This window comes from Mus musculus, chromosome 12 (genome assembly GCF_000001635.26).
Source record: "Mus musculus strain C57BL/6J chromosome 12, GRCm38.p6 C57BL/6J".
Classification (NCBI taxonomy): Eukaryota; Metazoa; Chordata; class Mammalia; order Rodentia; family Muridae; genus Mus; species Mus musculus.
The window spans coordinates 4,127,028-4,146,671 of NC_000078.6; the positions used below are offsets into that span (position 1 = coordinate 4,127,028).

General features: G+C 50.5%; 1 protein-coding gene across 7 annotated transcripts in view; it reads left to right on the forward strand.

Moving 5' to 3' along the window:
- Positions 1–6,088: 6,088 nt before the first annotated feature.
- The window catches only part of Adcy3 (adenylate cyclase 3), an 80,410-nt gene continuing 66,854 nt past the window's right edge, over positions 6,089–19,644 (forward strand). The window contains exons 1-2 of one of the 7 annotated variants that reach the window (XM_006514933.3): positions 6,089–6,751; positions 7,120–7,973. In XM_006514933.3, the coding sequence (XP_006514996.1) occupies positions 7,299–7,973 (675 nt within the window). In that variant the 5' untranslated portion in view covers positions 6,089–6,751; positions 7,120–7,298. Of the gene's footprint in view, positions 6,752–7,119; positions 7,974–19,644 lie in introns of those variants that run through there. The other 6 variants (NM_001159537.1, NM_001159536.1, XM_006514932.3 and 3 more) reach the window with 6 other exon arrangements.

The following is a 19,644-nucleotide window of genomic DNA, read 5'->3' on the forward strand; positions in this document are numbered from 1 at the left end:
CAACTTTGATATTAGATTTGTTTTTTTTAATATTATGTGTATGGGTATTTTGCCTGCATGTATGTCTCTGCTCCACTGGTATGCCTGCTGCCCAGAGAGGCTAGAAGAGGTCGTATAATCCCCTGGAACTGGAGTTCAGATGGTTGTGGACAGCTATGTTGGTGCTGGAAATCATAGGTCGTCTGGAAGAGCAGCCTGGTTTTTTGTTTTGTTTCATTTGGTTTTGTTTTGAACCTCTAAGCAGTCAGTCTCTCCTGTTTGGATATTTAGATTCTTGTCACCCTCAGGAGATGCTTGGGACAGCTCTTCTTTAGAGTCCCCATTTGACCTGTCCAGCTCTTAGATTTGGCCTTGGGAGAGGTGACTTTCTGGTCACAGAGGACTTCTAGGGTGACCCTTCATCTGCTCTCAGCCAGGCCGTTTCCGGCCCCCATTTGCTGTCCTGGACACCGCCTCTGCTCGCTGCCCTTTCTCCCAGAAGGCCTGTTAGTATGTACTTCTACGGAGGTGCTTCCCATGGGCCCTGGCTGGAGCCCTTTGGAAATGGTGACATTCCCGCAGAGGCTGCGGGATGACTCAGCATTTACAGTGGTTTGAGCTCCTGGGCCTGTTTCTTCCTCTCTGAATCTCACCTCTCTGGTTTCCATTTGGGCTGCAGAATGGTGTTTGGTGCCCCTTTTGGTTCCCACATCAGGGAGTCTCCAGTCTTCCTGTCAGTGAGAAGCCGGGTCTTAGACTTCAGATGCACTAGGGCAAGTGAACCTAACCCGGAAGTTTTGCCAGAGCCCTTTTCTACTGTGGGGTCGGGGTAAATTACTGCACGTCTCGGAGTGGGGTTTTTCTATCTGTAAAACCACCCCATGCAATACCACCCCATGTGAGAGGGAAGAACACATGTGCTTTCAAACATGCTCACATACATCTAACTCACCCTCCTGGCATGCAGTCCCGTGCTCACACGCAGTCTCTCCCTAGCACCCACAGTCTCCCGCCCTCACACATGCTTGCTCACGCGCACATGTTCTCACTCATGCTCTCATACACGCTCATGTGCTCTCTAACACACATCAGACATACACCTGTTCACACACATTAGCTCATATGCATGCTCACACGAACTCATCTGCCTACTCACACATATGCTCACAGACACTCTTCTGTTCATATATGAAAGCACACGCTCGCTGGTCTCTCATTCTTCCACATCTGTGTGCCCTTGTGTATCCGTAGTGTGCCCAAGAATCAATACAAAGTAACAAGACACAGAGGGGAACAGTGACAGGCTGGGGTGCCACCAGGGAGAAATGGGCCTGGAATCAAGAGCTGTAACTAAATGGAGCCAGGAAGAGGACATAGGCTGATGGCAGCCTTGCAGAGCAGCGAATGGCCAGAGCAGCTCACCATCTAGCTGTGAGGTGGATGGGCTCCCACTGACCTGTCTGTGTAGGTCTGCCAGCCATTCCCCACTCCCCCTCCCCTCTCCAAAACCCTGTCATAGTCTTGCTGTGTTGCCCAGGCTGGCCTCAATCTCCTGGGTTCAAGCTATTTTTCTGTCTTGGCCTCTGCGAAGAGAGGGCATGAGTTACCTACCAAGCATGGCTTACCAGCAAACTCATTTCACATTTTCCCATCTGCAGTGATCACATCTGGGGTGTGCAGTGATCACATCTGGGGTGTGCAGTGATCACATCTGGGGTGTGCAGTGATCACATCTGGTGGTGCTGGCTGCTTTTGTGTCAATGTGACACAAACTAGAGTCATTTTGGAAGAGGGGACCTCAATGGAGAAAATGTCCCCCACTGCTCCCAGATTGGCTTTCGATTTGTTTTCGTGATTGATTACTGCTGTGGGTGGGCCCAGCTCATTGTAGGTGGCTCCAACACGGGACAAATGGTCACAGATAGTAGAGAACAGAGGCTGAGCAAGCCACGGTTCCTCCAAGGCCCTCTGCATCAGCTGCTGCCTCCAGGACCCTGGCCTGTCTGAGTTCCTGGACTGGCTTCCCTCAGCAATAGTGAGCTAAAACCCCACCACCAGCTCCATTGCTTCTGCTGTTGGTGTTTTAGCACAGCAATAGAGACCCTAACTAAGACACAGACTTTGCACCACAGGAGCACTGATTGACATGGGAGGCAGGGGAAGGGCTCTCCCAAGTCTCTAGGTAGCCTGAAAGCCAAGTGCTTCTCTCCTCCCAACAGGACCCAAACCCCAGAGCGGCTGGTAACTAAGCATGGGTGTGAGCCCTGTGGGGCATTCTAGGGTCAGGCCCATCTCCTCCCTGCCCACTGGTCCTGCAGATGCACTGGCCCGAATCCTGCTTGGGCTCTTTCAGGTCCTGCCCAGGCACCACCACACATGGACGCATACACACATGCACGCGCGCACACACACACACACACACACACACACACACTCTCAAACCCTGTAGTTCCTAGAGTGGGGCAGTGGATGGAAGGAAGACTACTCTCTAGTGATGCGAGGTATCACCAGCAGGATGGAGTCCCTTACTTTTCCTTGCCCCACAAACTCTCAAAGTTACTTTTTTCCTGGCACCCAGCCCCCTCCCCACTGAAATGGCTTCTCTAATTAAACCACCTGGCAGGCTCTGGCTACCTGCTTTCAGGGCCCTCCTGGTGCCTGGTCCCAGGGGGATTCATGATCTCCTCCCCTCCCTCCACCCCCTGCCCAAGGGATACCAGAGTTCTGCTCTGGCCTATTGTTTGCTGCATTCAGGAGCCACCACGTCCCTTGGGCAAACTACTCTTGTTTATCCAATAACAATTAATACTAATTAATCATGCCAGTCCTGAGTCAGGCAAACAAAATTCAACAAAGACTACTCCATAGGGCCGAGGCTGGGATGATGAGGGGGTCAGGCCTCCCTCCTGGCTTCAGCCCACACCCACAGTTCTGGTTTTCCTGTGGATATGTGTGAGGGACAAGTCACCTAGGCATTTACAAGTCAGACTTACAGCCTTCCATGATGGAATTTAAGCTTGTCAGCCAGGTCTTGACCAGAACACAATGGACTGCTGATAAATACCACCCCACAAGCCCACCCTGGTCACTCGGCCTGGTGGCAGTGGGAATAGAACCCAGAGGGCCTCACATGTCACATGTTAGGCAAGTGCTTTACCCACACCGCTCCTTGAGGGCAGCTACCATTTTATTAAGACAGCATCTTATGTTGTCCATGCTGGCCTCAAGCTTGATTTGTAGGACATTGGGCTTATGCTGCTCATCCTCTGGAATGCTGGGATTACAGGTGTGTGCCACCCTACCTGGTTTATACCATGCTGGGAATTGAACCTGGAGCCTCATACATGCTAAGCAAGCACTCTTCCCACTGAACTACATCCCCAGACCCAAGGATGATTAGTCTTAAATGTCCTTTGACCTGAATGCTTGTGGTACCAGAGAAGAAAGCTGGGTGTCTGCCTCGGGGGCAGGGGGAGGGCAGCCAGTGCCCTTATATACAGTACCATCTCTTTCAGGGATCAGCCATTGGCTCTGCTAGAGTATCTGTTATGCTAGTGCAGAGACCCTGGGAAGCATCCTGGTCCACACAGGTGAATTCCTGATCTCCTTCATGGTGGGCTGAGGCAATGAGCGGCTCCTCTGAGTTGAAATATTCACCCCATACATGTAACTGCCAGGGAGGCCTCAGCTGACCTCCTACCATCTTCCAGGACCCACAAGAAAGAACACACCACTGACTGAGAATTAGGGCAGGCTTGGGCTGTGCTGCAGGCTTTTCTGTTGCAGGCCATGTGGCTCTAGGTACCTATGATGCATGCCTTGTAGGCCCAATCAGACCCTCCCTTTCCAACCTGGCAGGCTCTTGTCCAATTGTAAAGTCACTGGGAACTGTGAACGGTATCTACCCGAGGGTCTGTCTTGTTGGTAGATGTGGTGCCTGGCAGAGCTGGCAGAGGATGAGGCCAGCTCTTATGGTTTCTCCAATGTCCACTTGGCTCTTAGAGCAGGCAAACAGGTTCCTATACCAATTGGTAAGGCACCCTGGAGGATTCTGGAGGACAATGAGTGGATAGCAAGGAAGAGGCCAGCACTGTCTATATGGAGCCCTCTCCCTTTGCAAAACTAGGTGAAGGGGCTGGACAGATGGCTCCGTGGTTAAGCACACTGACTGCTCTTGAAGAAGACCCAGGTTTGGTTCCTAGCACCCATGTGGTGGCTCAATCTGTCCCTAATTCCTGTGTCCAGAGATCCAGTGACTTCTTTTGGCTTCTTTGTGCACTGGGCATGCACACAGCATAAACACACGCACAAAGCATAAACATACACACACAGGGGCCGAATACTCATATGCAGAAAATATAAATAATTCTTTAAACAGTCAGGGTGGAGAGTGGGGCTGGGACATTGGCAGGACTGGAAGGCCTAACAAGGAAGCTCAGGTCAGGGTCCAGGCATATGATGTGCCCTTGACACACAACGGACTAGAGAGGAGCCCAAGGGTTGGAAGACTCAGAGATGTAATATGAGTGTCCTTGTGTCAAAACAAATCCCATGAGGTGTGGTGGTACACCCTTTTAATCCCAGAATTTAGGAGTCAGAGGCTCCTAGATTTCTAAAATGAGGCCAGCCTGGTTTATGAAACAAGTTCCAGGACAGCCAGGGTTACATGGAGAAATCATCTCAAAAAACTAAACTAAACTAAACTAAACTAAGTAAGTAAGTAAGAAAGTAAGTAAATAACTGGTTTTAAAAAAAAAAAAAGTTTTTTGCTTGCCTGTGTGTATGCGCAGTGTGTATGCATTTCTGGAGTGTCTGTTGCTCGCAGAGGCCAGAAGAGGGTGCCAAATCTCCTAGAACTAAAGTTATAGATTGTGAGCCACTCAGTGTGGGTGCTGGAGACCGAACCTGGATCCTTTGTAAGAATAGCAAGTGCTCTTAACCACTGTAGGCACTGGGACTGAACCTAGACCTTGTATAAGGAATGTCCTCTAGCACTGAGCTGCGTCCCTAGCAGTTCAGGTATACCTCACTTAATGGTTTTCTTTTATGAGACAAGGTCTCACATAGCCCAGGCTTCAGACTTGCTGAGCAGCTCTGGGTGACCTTGAACTTTTGATTGTGCTGGGATCTCAGGCATTTAATACCTCTGGTTTGCAATGCTGGGATGCAGGCCTCTTGGATGCTAGTCAGAAACTAACATTCACAGCCTAGCCACTAGCTTTTCTCCCCCCCCCCTTTTGAAAATCAATGAATTCCTTTGTTAAAAGTAAAAACCACATCCTTTATCGTCATGTAACAAGTTGCAATAAATTCCTGGACCCCAAACAACTTAAACTGATGGGGCTGGTGCTTTGTACAGAGTTCACCCTCCGCCTCTATTTGAAGTTAGTTATTGTGCTTTGCCTTTCTAATCAAAGCCCTGGAGAGTGTGGGCTGAGGCACGTGGGAGGGATGGGGAGTGCAGGGTGGGGGGTACTGATCTTGTCAGACAATTTGAGGGACACCCATACACACAGCAATGGAAGACCAATTAAGTGATGGACTATTCCCTGGGTGTTGTGAATGTATGCCTGAAGTTCTAAATGGACATCTATCCCTGAGTGACAGGGCATCCCTCGCTAGCTCCCCATCCCCTGTGTCTGTTTTTCTTCTCTCATCTTTAGCTGCCCCCAAAGCTTGATCCCTTAATGCTGAGGGCTGTCCTCAGTCCCTTGAGCACATTTTCTTCTAAAACGACTTTCACTCCTAACAAGGTGTTCTGTCAAATTCAAGGAAAATAATTGATGCTACGGCTTAGGAGATGGACAGGTCCAAAAGGAGCATTTGCTTCTTTAAGGAAGAACTCAAATACATCCCAATTGGTTGGATGTGCACTGGAGATCTTCGTGAAGCAAGGCCTCTTTCAGGTCCACGTGCCAGGCACCAATCAAGCTACTTCAGTCCTCTTTTGTCACCAGTTTCGGCTGCTTATTCCCTCGAAGAGAGATCAAGCCCCACGCTTGACGTCTGGGCTGCCAGGGTGGGCGGAGACACTGAGATGGGGCGCGCCCACTCAGGGAGCTGCCCCCAAACCTCAGCCCGAGGCCTCTCCTGTCCCCGGAAGGAAGCCAGGGTAGAAGAAGGGCGGCCGGGGTGCCCCAGCACGCCTCACCTTCAGGGAAGATACGTCCCGGGCTTTGATCTTCCGTAACACGGCCTGTTTGGGGGCAAGGCGCAGATTCGCCTCGTTCCTTTCTATCTGCCACCAATTCGGCGTTTCCACGCAGTCGTCGCCGGGCGCTGGCAAGAGGGAGACACCGGGGACAGCGAGGGGGCCCCTCCACCCGGCGCCCAGGAGGCGGCGACAAGGCGGGGAGGGGCCGCCCGCCTCCTGGGGCCTGCGGCGCGTGTGAATCAGTGTGCAGAGCGCAGCGCACGGACTCGGCTGGCTCGCCCTGCGTGCGGGGAGAGGATGCTGGCAAGCTGCCCCGGCCTGGGCCCGCCATCCGCAGCGCGCGCCGCCGCCGTCCTCTGCGCCCACCGATGCTGAGCCGCAGCCTCGCGCCTCTCCCAGCCTGACCCGGGGCCTGACCGCGAGGGGACCCGCGCACAGGCTCCGGGTGGACGAGCTGGCGCGGCGGCACTGCGGGAAGCAGCCTGCGGCTCGCTGAAGCCCACTTGGCTTGGCTCCGCAGCCCCGGTTTGGAGCGCGCGGCTCCCGAGTTCCCGCACAGGTCAGCGCCAAGCTACGACCCAGGGCTGGATGGACTTCCACGAGGCTGCAGAGCCCGAGGTTGGGAAGGGGCTGGATTCTCCCAGGGGTGGGTGGGGGAAAGGAAGTAAACAGAAGGGAGATGAGGGAATCCCCAGGACCGCTCCGGCTCCTTCCAGGCACGTTTTCTTTTCAGCTTGGAGCCAGTGGGCCTGAAGGGAATTTAGGTGAGGAAGTCAGGGATAGAGCCGGGCATACAAGGAATGGAGAGATGGCTAGGCCCCTCCAGAAGCCCGACGCAGGAAACCGGGTGTCTGGTGTGGACTGGACTGAGTGTGTGGGCGTGCTTGGGAGGCTGTGGTGTTGGAGGCTTGTGTAGCATGGATCTGTATGAGGGGTAGGTTGGGTCAAGGAAAGAGGCGCCATGTCCTTAGCCATGTCCTTTTAAGTTGCAGATGTTCGGTGCCACCTGTGTCCTGGGAACCCACTAAGCATTCCAGCTCCAGTTGGACGCCCTTCATTCATAACCAAGAGGAACCTCCCCGCCTTCCCCGGGTCTTACGAAGCCCTGGTGAAGTGGCTTGACCTGCAGGTCTCCCTTCCTCATTAGAAACAGCCAGCAGCCAACATGCCGAGGAACCAGGGCTTCTCGGATCCCGAGTACTCGGCAGAGTACTCAGCTGAATACTCGGTCAGCCTGCCCTCTGACCCCGACCGCGGGGTCGGCCGGACCCATGAAATTTCTGTGCGGAACTCGGGGTCCTGCCTGTGCCTGCCTCGCTTTATGCGGCTGACCTTCGTGCCTGAGTCCTTGGAGAACCTCTACCAGACCTACTTCAAAAGGCAGCGCCATGAGACCCTGCTGGTGCTGGTGGTCTTTGCGGCCCTCTTTGACTGCTACGTGGTAGTGATGTGCGCGGTGGTCTTCTCCAGCGACAAGCTGGCGCCCCTCATGGTGGCAGGCTTCGGTCTGGTGTTGGACATCATCCTTTTCGTGCTCTGTAAAAAGGGGCTGCTCCCGGACCGAGTGAGCCGCAAAGTGGTACCCTACCTGCTGTGGCTGCTCATCTCGGCCCAGATCTTCTCCTACCTGGGCCTGAACTTTTCACGGGCCCACGCAGCCAGTGACACTGTGGGTTGGCAGGCTTTCTTTGTCTTCTCCTTCTTCATAACGCTGCCCCTCAGCCTCAGCCCCATCGTGATCATCTCTGTGGTCTCCTGTGTTGTGCACACGCTTGTGTTGGGGGTCACTGTGGCCCAGCAGCAGCAGGATGAGCTGGAAGGGATGCAGCTGCTGAGGGAGGTGAGTCCCACCCTCCTCCCTATCTGTCTATTGTATTCCTTCTCTTCCAGCCAAGTGTCACTCAGGTGGGATTGCTTTCAATGCCAGGAGTTGAACACGTCCTGAGCGGCCTTGGGGTCCCAGTTGTCAGTTCAGAGGACTACCTCTCAGCCCCTGGGAGTGTGCACCCCGATGTCATATGGTGTTTTTCCTAGAGAAAGAACACTGGGCCTCGGGGCCACTCAGCCAACTGTGCCTGGTTGGAGTTGGTGACAGCACCTTGGATCTTGGTGTGGAGGAAGTCTTGCTCAGCCAGTCTATGACCCAGGTCAAGAGACGGCTTGTGGCAAACTCTGCTTAACTCCAGATGGTGTTTGACTTGTGGGGGTTCAGTGCTCTCAGTCAAATGGGGATCCTGTCTGCCCTGGATGCAGAAGTGGCTGTTATCAAGATCCAAGGGAACAGAGATGAAAGCCTGTTAGGTTATGTGAAGAGCTTAAGGAGGGAAGGCGTGGTTATTAGATACCCTGCTTCTTCCTTAGAGCTCAGAGCATCACCAGCAGATAGGTGATGTAAGGGAGGGTGGTCTCCCATAGAAGGCAGAAGTGGGGACACAACCGGGACGGTTGTCATAGCCGCTGTGGTGTGGAGTGTGGTGTTGCGGCCTAGCAGGCTAGTTCCACTGAAGGCGTGGACAGTTGAGATTCAGCTTTGCTGATTTGCGTTCCCACCAAGTGCTGCGAGAGATGGGCTGTGATTCTGGTCTGAATTATCTGGTCATCCTTTAAAAGGCTCCCCAGAGACGTGAGTCAATGCGTTCTGTATCTTACGACACACTTTCCAGTTTTCCGTATGTGACCAGAGAGCAGGGAAGTGGCCAGGAACAGCCATCAGGTTTCTTCCGTCTGCTTCCAGAGGTCTTTACCCACATCTCACTGTGGCTTCTGTCTTACCAAAGCCTTTGTCATTGTCTGCTTGGGTTTGGGGCATGGCTTACAGTGGTACCTCTGGTGACAGAACTTTGAGGGGCCTGTTCCATTGCCTCCCAGCTGTTTAGAGGGAAACATGGCTTCTGCTGGGTTTTTAACTTTTTTTCTAGGTCTTGGTACAACGTTCTTTCTATTTTTCCCATTCTGGGTCAGGTAGGAACCTACTTCACAGATATATATATATATATTTTTTTTAAATTGATTTATTATTTTGAGGCAGGGTTTCATGTAGCCCAAAATGGTCTTGCTGTAGCTGAGGGTGACTTGAGCACCTGATCGATCCTTCTTGCTTCTACCTGCCATGCGTTAGGTTTGTAGATGTGGGCTACTGTGCTCAGTTAAAGTTCACAAAGGTTTTCTGCTCGGCTCAGCACCAGGCTAGAGCCTGTGCGGTTATAGCATATCACTGTGGTCTTGGTTTTCATTTTTTGTTTGTTTGTTTGTTTTTTGTTTTCCTGGTGCTGGGTGTTGTCCTGTGAACACCTGTTGTTGCTGCCCTGGCTTCCTGGGTTGTTGGCGTCCGCTTATGTCTCTGCTTGTGGACAGGTTTTTGGGAGGACGTCCATTGTCATTGCTGTTGGGCATTAGTTAGGACAGGAAGGTCTGGTAGCATTTGGGGTTTGAGGACATATTCTGAACCATTACCTACCTTCCAATCAACAAGTATTTCTTCCTTTTTCTTCTTGCCAGGGTCCCTGGCTGCAATTACATCTCCCCAGTGTGCTGTTCATTAAGGAGCAAACCAGAAACAAATCAGAGAACAGAGCGCAGAGACCCTCCCCCCACTTCTGCCACATGTGGACCTGTTTGTTGTCAAGAGACTTTGGGGTACAGAAAGTATCTTCTAGTGAAATTGAGCAGTCCTTCCCTAAGTCTGGGCCTGCCCAGAGTGCTGGGATAGGGCACAGTGGAACCTTGTCGTGGCAGAGAATCTAGGTTTAGTGGGGAGCAGACTTGAGTGACTGTAGATAGGGTGTCCCCAGAGGGTCAGCAGAACCAGTGACCAGATTCCAGGGGAGCTGTCTCCTGGCTGCGGTCCAGGAAGGTTTGCCTGCAGGTTTGGTTAATGGAGGGACCTGATTCTTCTTGCTTCAGCTCTATGTGGTGGAGGGTAAGGCTTGTGTGATGTCAGCCTAAAGAGGTGAGCGGCTAGGGGCCAGGATAGACAGGGTAGACCTGAAGTTCATTCAGACGGAAGCCACTGCCAACCCATGGAAACTGGCGAGCACTGAGCCATGTCTGGTATATTCCACTCTCATGAAGATTCTCTACCCATGTCCTCTCAGCAAGGGCCTGGGAGAGCCCCCCAGGTCATAGGGAAGAATCACAGAGAAGCAGCTGTTGATCTCTGGCAGCAGAAATGAGTAGAGCCCAGGTGTGCTGGGTCACTGACCAGGGTCCCCACATGGTGGTGGGAATCTGTCTCCTTAGCCTGAAGGCAGGATCCAGGCTTCCCTTTCTTATCTACTGGGGACGAGTGATCTCTCTGCCTGTTTGTGGTCAGCACCCACATCTCAGTAGACGGTACAGCTTGTAGAGTCTCTGAGTCTCTGTTCATCAAACAGATGGGAACACTGTCATCTCAATCATCACCTTGCTCTGAGGCTTGTGTTGATACTTTAGGCCTATATCACTCTGAGCCTCATCTTCTCCACTCAGCAAGAAGCTTAACTTGGAAGCTGCTCTAGGAAAAGAATCGAGTTAAGATATATCCACAGGGTGGGTCCCTGCAGATCAGCTTTGAACTCAAGATTACTGGTCTTAGAAAGAGACTAGGACTGCAAAGAAATAAGAGCCCTAATTGGAAAGAGGAAAAAAAGAAAAATTAGTAACTCAAGAGTAAAAATATTAAAGGCTGGGAGTATATTTCAGTGATAGAGTGCTTGCCTAGCGTGCGCTGGGTTCTCTTGAATTGAATCCCCAGCCCTGCAATAAAAATAATATATACATACATGTTTATAAAAATAAAAATAAGAGTTTTGCATCCCAGGGGGATGATGATCCTGACATGAAATCGTGCCTAGAACTTGGCTTTGGGGATAGAAGGGAAAGGGGGGCCTCCCAAGGTTAACTCGGGAGCCTGAGATAGGAAGCCGGAGGCCAAGCTTTTAAAGTACATGTTCCAGAAATTTCTGAGTCACTTCTTTGGGACCAAAGTGAATTTTCTTTCTTTTTTATTTTTAGTCATTTGTTTATTTTTATTTTACATGCATTGGTGTTTTGCCTACAAATGTGTCTGTGTGAGGTTGCCGGATCTCCTGGAGTTCAAACAGTGGTGAGCTGACATGTAGGTGCTGGGAATTGAACCCAGGGCCTCTGGAAGAGCTTAACCACTGAACGGTCTCTCCAGGCCCAATGTGACCTTTTCAAAAGGTGTCTAGTTTCCCAGGTCCACTCAACAAAGTCTTCCTTCATTTATGGCTTTAGTACATTTCATCTCTGAGTACTATGGAAACCAAGATTCATGCAGTGTTGCTGTGGGGACAGATACCAAGGACCCATCTCCCTTGGGTGTGAAGAAAAGCGTCATTCTTTCACCCTGGTGCTTGCTTCTCCAGCCTGTGGGATAAGAACTCCCTTGAGAATGAGAGGGGCAGGGGAGTAAGGGCCAGGTGTCCAGGTCCTCTATCAGGCAAACTCCCAGGGGTTTCCTCAGACTCCACCTGGGCCCAGCTTTCTTCAGTTCTTGCCCATGTGTTTCTTTCCTTGCTTTTTGGCTCTGTCAGGTCTCTCTCAAGGACACCTGTAGTTGTGGGAGAGTCTCCTGGTTTTGGTTACCTCTGTGAGTGGCACCAAGGAAACATTTCTGGTGCCAGAGTCTCCTCCAGGCCCCACACAACCATGTCTGTACTTGGCTCTGTGGGGAAGGACTAAAGGTAGCCCTGGGGTTACCTGACATCTTGTCCTTGGCTCTTCTCAAAGGGCCAGTGAATGGGGTTCTAGTGGTGTTGGGGCTTTGTAGAGTCAAAAGTAGAGCCTCACCGGGCGTGGTGGCGACACTTTTAATCCCAGCACTAGGGAGGCAGAGGCAGGTGGATTTCTGAGTTCGAGGCCAGCCTGGTCTACAAAGTGAGTTCCAGGACAGCCAGGGCTACACAGAGAAACCCTGTCTCGGAAAATAAATAAATAAATAGAGCCTTGGGTCTGGGACAGAGGGTCAGCTACGGGATTCTCAGGCTGTGGTCAGGGGAGCCTAGGCCTAGGGCTGCTTGGAGAGGACGGATGAGTCAGGAGGAGCTGTAATGAGGTGAGGGAGCCAAGTAGGCAGGATCTGGAGCAGTAGCTGGTGGTTGGGATGAAGAGAGCAAGGCAGGGTGGAGGGTGAAAGACAGCCAATATGGCGGTGACCTATAGCTGCTTCAGAGACCCTTTTACATACTCACAGGCTTCGGCTGTATCATTAAGAAATGAGTCTCTGGTGAATGGAGGGCCTAGGAATCCTTGACAAACAGTTTATAGACTGACCACACAGCGGGAAGGCTATTTGGGAGTGAGTAGCCTGCTGAGGTCTTTATTTGCAAGGTGAGCCTTGGCTGTGATCCTTCCATGCTTACAAATGAGCCCGCTAGCCACTCACTTAGGGAGCGTTGGCTCTGGGGATCAGGGAGGGCTGGATTGCTGGAGAGAAGCCTCTAAGTGGTATGAAGGGGTTTTGGAATCTGGGCCTCCTGCCTGCTGCTTTGATAACCCAAATATCTTTGCTGAGCGATGTCAAAGAACAGTGCCCAAGAGATGGGAGGCCCTGTGATAGAAAGCATTGCTCTCTGCTCCTGTGAGGTGGGCACGGAGAGGATAGAAGCCCTAACAGTTCTCTGGGCATCCCTGGCCAGGTGTTTGTGAGAAATGAAGAGGGATTGGGGAGCAAGGGATGGGAGGGTCAGCAGGCTGGCAGGGGGTCAGCCAGGGCGCTTTGGGGAAGAGGAAGCCGGATGTGGCAGAGGTGCTGGAGACAGAGGCAGGAGGAGGCCTACTCACTCAGGGCTTTGCCCTTGGGCCCTGGGCTCTGCCACTGTCCCAGAATGAGAAGGTGGCAGCTATCCCTTTTTGAAGAGCTTACTGAGCAGTTGAAAGCAAGGAGCTGTAGGGCCATGGGATCCAGCTGCATCGGCTTGGTTGGAGGGTGATGACTTGCTGAGCACATAAATGGTTTGTAGAACCCCATCCCCACCCCACCCCCAGTGCCTTCTCGCTGAGGCTGCGGATGCTCCTCTATTTTCTCTGTGGTCTTTCCCGATCTTTATCTCTGTATAAACAGCTTTCGCTGGGCTGTGGTGGCGCACGCCTTTAATCCCAGCACTTAATCCCAGTGGATTTCTGAGTTCGAGGCCAGCCTGGTCTACAAAGTGAGTTCCAGGACAGCCAGGGCTATACAGAGAAACCCTGTCTCGAACAAAACAAAACAAAACAAAACAAAACAAAACAAAACAAAACAAAACAAAACAGAGCTTTCCTGTGTGCCATGAAGGTTCACAGGCAGTTTAGGGCTCGCCGTTCACATTTTTCCATTGACATTTTGTGGTTAGCATTGGTGGTTCCAGGTTTGTGATTTTTTTTTTTTTAAGATCAGTATTTTGTAGACAGCCAGGTTTTGTTTTTGGAAGGGAAATGAAGCTCAGGGCTGGGCCAGCTGTGGGGACTGGGGCTGCTTTGTATGAACACGTGTGCACACATGCACCCATCCTCTCTCCAGAGCTTGGTAAATTCTCCATGAGAATTGCTAGAATTCTAAACTTCTTATTCTTCAGTCTCCCATCCAAGTACTAAGCCAGGCCTGACTTTGCTTAGTTGTCAAGATAAAAAAGAGATTGGGTGTTCAAGGCCATGTGACCATAGGCCTTTGCAGTTTGTGTGTAACAACAGATCTCACGCAGGTAGTTCTGCCTAGAAGGTATGAGTATCCTATGCTAGTCTCAGTGCAAAGCTATCAGGATACCAACAACCTTCAGCCCTTGGCCACTGATGTCCATTGGTGACCTGCTGCTCAGACTACCTCATTCCCTTTACTGTGACATAAAGACACTGGAAGCACTTGATTCCTCAGAAATAAACTTATTTGGACAAATAGTTCACTTTGTGCTTTCTAAGAACTTGAGTAATGTGGGGTGGCCTGCTTCTACACAGCCTGCCTGCAGAGAGGGCTCACAGTCACCCACTGGGGCTTCAGGGAAGAACTTTGTTGTTTCTTGCCGTCCTGGGCGTTGGCTCTGTTCTGATGGCAGTTTTTCTGATTTACTGGCTCTGTCTGGGGTCACTTTCTCTGGCTGCTGAGTCTGTTTCTTTCAGTAGTCTGTTTGGCTGATGGCTCTCCTGGCAGGTTCTCAGAACGATTTGCTCTGTGTCTGGAATCTCGCTATCTTCGCAGTGTCTCCATGCAGATCCTGGGGCTCCCAGGATCACAGCACGTGATCTCTGGAGGGAAGCGGATGCTCCCAGGTTTTAATGACTGTAGTCTCAGTAATATTGGTCAAAGCAATATAAGATTGACTCAGGTACAAGAGCAAATTGATTTTATTCCTTGATCTGAGCGTGACCTAGTACAAGGCAGGGTTGTAGTCGGAGCAGCCGTCATCTGAGGCTTTCCCCAGCTAGGAGGCACATGGACTCCACCAGGGAGAAGGGACTCCATTTTATTTTATTTATTTTACATTTAACTTTTATTTTGTTAGTCATCATTGTGTGTATGCATGTGCATGGTACATCTGTATGTGTGAGTGTGAGCACATGTACACATTCTACAGTGCATATGTGGATGTCAACCTTTGGAAGTTGGTCCTCTCTGCTGTATATGTTGGAGAGTGAACTCAGGTCATTTGGCTTGAGTAGCAAACAGTTTTGCTTGCTGAGCCATCTTGCCGGCCCACGACTTGGTTTTGAAGCTGTGAGTCTGTGGGGTACAGGATGTTCAGTGCCTATGGGATGCTTGAGAAACTGGACTGTGGTCCAGAATAGGGCCACATTCTTCACTGAGCTCATGAGTCTCAGCCGGGAGTGATGGTATGTAACTGTGATCCCAGATCCTGGATTTGAAGTTTGAGGTCAGCCTGAACTTTGCAGTGAGACTGTCTCAACACCTCCCTACTAAGTTTCTCCATGAGGTCCCCTGTGTAGTTGCTTAGTTTCTTGAAAAATTTTAAAAACCGGGCAGTGATGGTAAATGCCTTTCATCCCAGCACTTGGGAGGCAGAGGCAAGTGGATCTCTGTGAGTTCAAGGCCAACCTGGTCTGCAGATCGAGTTTCAGGACAGTTAGGGTTCCACAGAAATTCTGTCTCAAAAAACAAAAGGAGAAAAAAAGAAACTTCTTTCTACTTAGCCTGAAGATGGGCTTGCAAGCTTCTGCTCGGGCTTTGCTTCGCCTTCGATGCATCGGAAAAAATTGTTTTTGTTTTTGTTTTTGTTTTTTGGTGTTTGTTTGTTTGTTTGTTTTTGTTTTGTTTTGTTTTTTGAGACACAGCTCATGTTGCCCAGCCTGACTTCAAGGCTGGGGTTGCCTTGAATGTCTCATTCTCTGGCCTCCACCTCCTGACACTGGGGTTACAGGCAGGTGCTACCTTGCCCAGATTTCTTGCCTTTTCAAACACAAGCTAGATCGTATGTCCAGGACACTGTGCCAGGTCACAGGAAGCCATCTATACCTCAAGAGATGCTGTCTAGCTACACCACAGTGCCAGTGCTGGCCTTGTTCTGCACACAGCAAGCTCCGCACACACTCCTGGCTTTCTCCAGGCAGGCCTTGCTTATGTGCATCTTTCAGATGTATGCACTGTCGCTTTCCCTGCTGGCTGTCACATGTTTCAGGAACTAGAAGGACCTGTCATGGAGTCTCTGCTGTGCCTTGTCTGTATCCATTGGTGGGTAAACAGCTGTGGAACTGTCATGTTCAGCTTTCAATATTCCTTCTTCACCTCTTACTGAGACTTTGAGGAAATACACTTTTGTTGACTTGAGAGTAATTTTATTTATTTATTTTGTTGGGTTTTGTTCTTGTTGTTTTGTATAGATTAGAGTTTATTTAGGGAATGGGGAGGGGAGTTGAGGGACTAGAGACAGAGAAAGGCAGAGAGAGAGGTGGGAGGGAGAGGGGGAGCACGCTTTATTTATTTATTTATTTATTTATTTATTTATTTATTTATTTATTTATTTATTTTGAGGCAGGGTTTCTCCGTGTAGTCCTGGCTGTCCTGGAACTTGCTCTCAAGACCAGGCTGGCCTCAAACTCAGACATCCGCCTGCCTCTGCCTCCCGAGTGCTGGGATTAAAGCCATGCCCCACTCCCTCCTAGCAAGAGTAATGTTTTTTAAAGCGAGATTTTACTCTCTTTTCAATCTCTCTCTATTTTATTTGTCTGAGTGTTTTGTTGCCCACATGCATGTACCTGCACCACATGCGTGCCTGGTGCCCCTGGTGGCCAGAAGAGGGTAAGATCCCCTAGAACAGGTGTCCTATGTGTTTTTGAGCCACAGTTGGGTGCTGAAAACCAAACTCTGAGAGTCACAAAAGCCACCTCTCCAGCCCCCAGGGTTTCTTTAACATATCCTCTGCCGCTTGCCTCTAAATACCTTTCCTGACCCAAGGGGAAAGCTGCAGCCAAGGTGGGACTTTAGGAGCTTAGAAAATGAGTCATTGACTTTCCATTGGCCTAGTTTTCATCTGGTCCTCAGGCACAAGTGATTTGCATAAGATCTCTCAGAAGATCCACGGACGTCTCCCTCCCCAGTGACCATCTCCCTCCCTCGTTCCTCCAGTCCAGGGAGAAATTTCCATTCCTTACGCTGCTTAACAAATACTTTGCCAGAGCAGCAAACATTGTTCAGGGTGGGATATGTAGGCCCACGCGCAGAGCCCACTGGCTGGAGCAGATCCTGCGTGCGGGAGGGCGCCTGTCAGAGGAACTCAGGAACCTCCGGAGCTGCTTTTGAGTTGGACCCTGAAGGATCAATAGGAGTTTTCCAGGTGGAGCAATGGAAACATGGCTATAAGAGGTTCATGACTGCTTGGGGCTGGTGAGAATCACCGTGTTCCAAGAACATGGCTGGGTGGTGGGACAGGTGGAGAACCAGGGAGTGGAAGGACATTAGTCTTGTCTGTCTCTCTCTATCTTTCTGTCTCTCTGTTTCTGTCTCTTACACCACTGAGCTGCAGCCTCAGCCCTGCTATTTTTGTTTTTGTTTTTTTCTGGTACAGGGTCTCACTATGTAGCCTTGGCTGTCCTGGAACCCTGTACACCAGGCTGGCTCCACCTGCCTCTGCCTCCCAAGTGCTGGGATTCCTGGCATGCACCACTGTGCTTGGTTTACAAGGTCTTGGGGCTTCATCCACAATCAATCCGCAAACCCTTGACCAATCAAGCTACATCCCTAGCTAAGCAAGGGCTTTATTCTTATGATGATGGAATTGTAACAAAGGAATTCACGCAAGGGACAGGCAGGATCAGTATGCATAGATGGATTATCCTGGCAGATGCCTGCTGGAGTAACCCAAGGAGGATGTTCTGGGCACCGACCAAGATGGACGCAGGGAGGGATGAACTTTGTGTGATGCCCTGTGGGACATCCATTCAGATCAGTTCTGTATGTACATCTTCTGCATGCCATATACTGTGCCCTTGAGATCTGGAGCTTAGAAGAAACCTTCAGACAATGGAGAGTTGCAATCGCCAAACATTTAAGGGGTGAGGAGCTGCTTGCGGGAGAGAAGAAGGCTTAGGACGGAAGCCTCGAAGCAGCCATCATGTGGAGTCCTCGGTGACAAACTGTCCAAGACCCGTCTCTGTGCCTGCTGGGGGCCTGCATGATACAGGTGGCCTGTGACAACATTTTTTGTCTGATAGCCATTTGTACCCTGACAAACAAGGAGTGGAGTGCTACCTTGTTACCTGGTGGAGGCAGGAGCTGATGCCCACGCGTACACCTTATAAACTACAGAGCCTTCCATGGGTGACTGCCCTCCCTCCCTCCTCTTTCCTCTTGATCTTAGCCCAAGCTGGCCTCTAACTCATCAGCCTCCTGCCTCCAACACTGGAGGGCTGGGATTACAGGCTTCTGTCACCGTGCCTGGCTAAATTATTTCTCGATTCCATCTGATCCTGTCAATCACCTCTCACCTTTAATCTATAAATGAGCCAGGCCAAGTTTACTCATTCTTTTCCCAATCACTATTTCTCCTCCAGAAGAATTATTGAACATGTTTTGCGCCATAACCCTATGTATAATGTAGCAGGATATGACCATGGGGCCTGTGTTTGTTCATTGATTTTATTAATCACCCCATCTTCCCCCTTACGATTGTCACTCACCCATTCCAACTGCAGCCTGTTGCTTCTCCCCTGCCCCCTGTCCCCTTGTGGGCCTTTTCTGTCTTGATGCCTTTTTCTCCCTTGGATCTTGTTTTTAGCTTTTTCTTCTTTCTCCTCATGGTTCCCAAGGAAGACACTTTAATTAGCAATGGCTCCTTCCTCTTCTCAACACTTCCTGTAAACAGAGAAATAAGGGTCCATTTGAGAGGGCCCCACCCCGACCCTCTTTACCACTGTAGACTGGACTTGAACATCGAGGGTTCTGTTTGTGACTTGCTGTTGATGTGTCACTTCAAGATTGGCTCTCAACACACAGCTGGATCAGATTGTGCAGTGCCTGTGGTGGCCACCGTTGGCAGTGTCATGGCTGGCTCTAGGTGGGTCCCTGGCATGTCCTTCAGGCCTGACTTTTACCCACAAAGGCCATGCTAAGTTCTTATGTGACTGGCAGACTGGTTCAGTAACTTGTAGCCTTTTTCCCATTCCTATAGCAAAACATTCAAGATCTGGTAATTTATAGAGAACAGTGGTATTAATAGCTCGTGAGTCTAGAGACGGGGAAGCTTAAGAACATGGCATCTAGTCGACTTCCAGTGAGGACCTTGTGTGGCTTCAACCACTGCTAGAATGCCAGGACTGGGGAGGAAAAAATGAGCCAAGTTTACCATAATCTGCTCTTGAGAGAACCAACCCAACCCTACAAGAAAGACATTGACGTCCTCAGGCCCCGCCCGGGAACCTTTGAGAGGCCATATTCTCCTAGTTAGGTTTCTACCATGATGAAAAGAGGCCTGGGGAGGAAAGGGTTGATTTCTCCTTGAAGAGTCCAGTTCAGCCTTGGGAGACTTCAGGACAGGAACCTGAAGGCAGGGCAAGGCCACCAGGAGTGCTGCTTGCTGGCTGGGGCCTCAGGCTTGCTCAGCTACTTTTCTTATACAAACCAGGACCACCTGCCCAGCACTGGCACCACCCACAGGTCTGCTGGTACCTCACCCATCAATCAGTAATCAAAAACAAGTGCTCCCCAGACTTGCCTACGGGCTGGTCTGATAAGGGCCTTTTCTTAATTGAAGTTTCTTCTTCCCTAACGACCCTGACTTATATTAAGTTTACAAAAACAAACAAACAAAAACAACCCCCCCATCCAGACTTTTTTCCACGGAGATACTTGGACTCATGTATCAACATGAGTTTTGAATGAGTGAAACTGTATTTAAGGCACCTGCCAACCTGATCATGGTAAGGGTACCCACTTAAAAGGCAGGTGTGGAGGCAGGCTCAGATACCTCCCTGGTTTTCCCTATCTGCTCCACAACGCTTTCTCAATCCTCAGATGTGGTATTAGATCCTCGTTCTCTGTTTAAGAAATACCCACATGTATTTTTTCTTGATACCTTGTCTATTTGTTT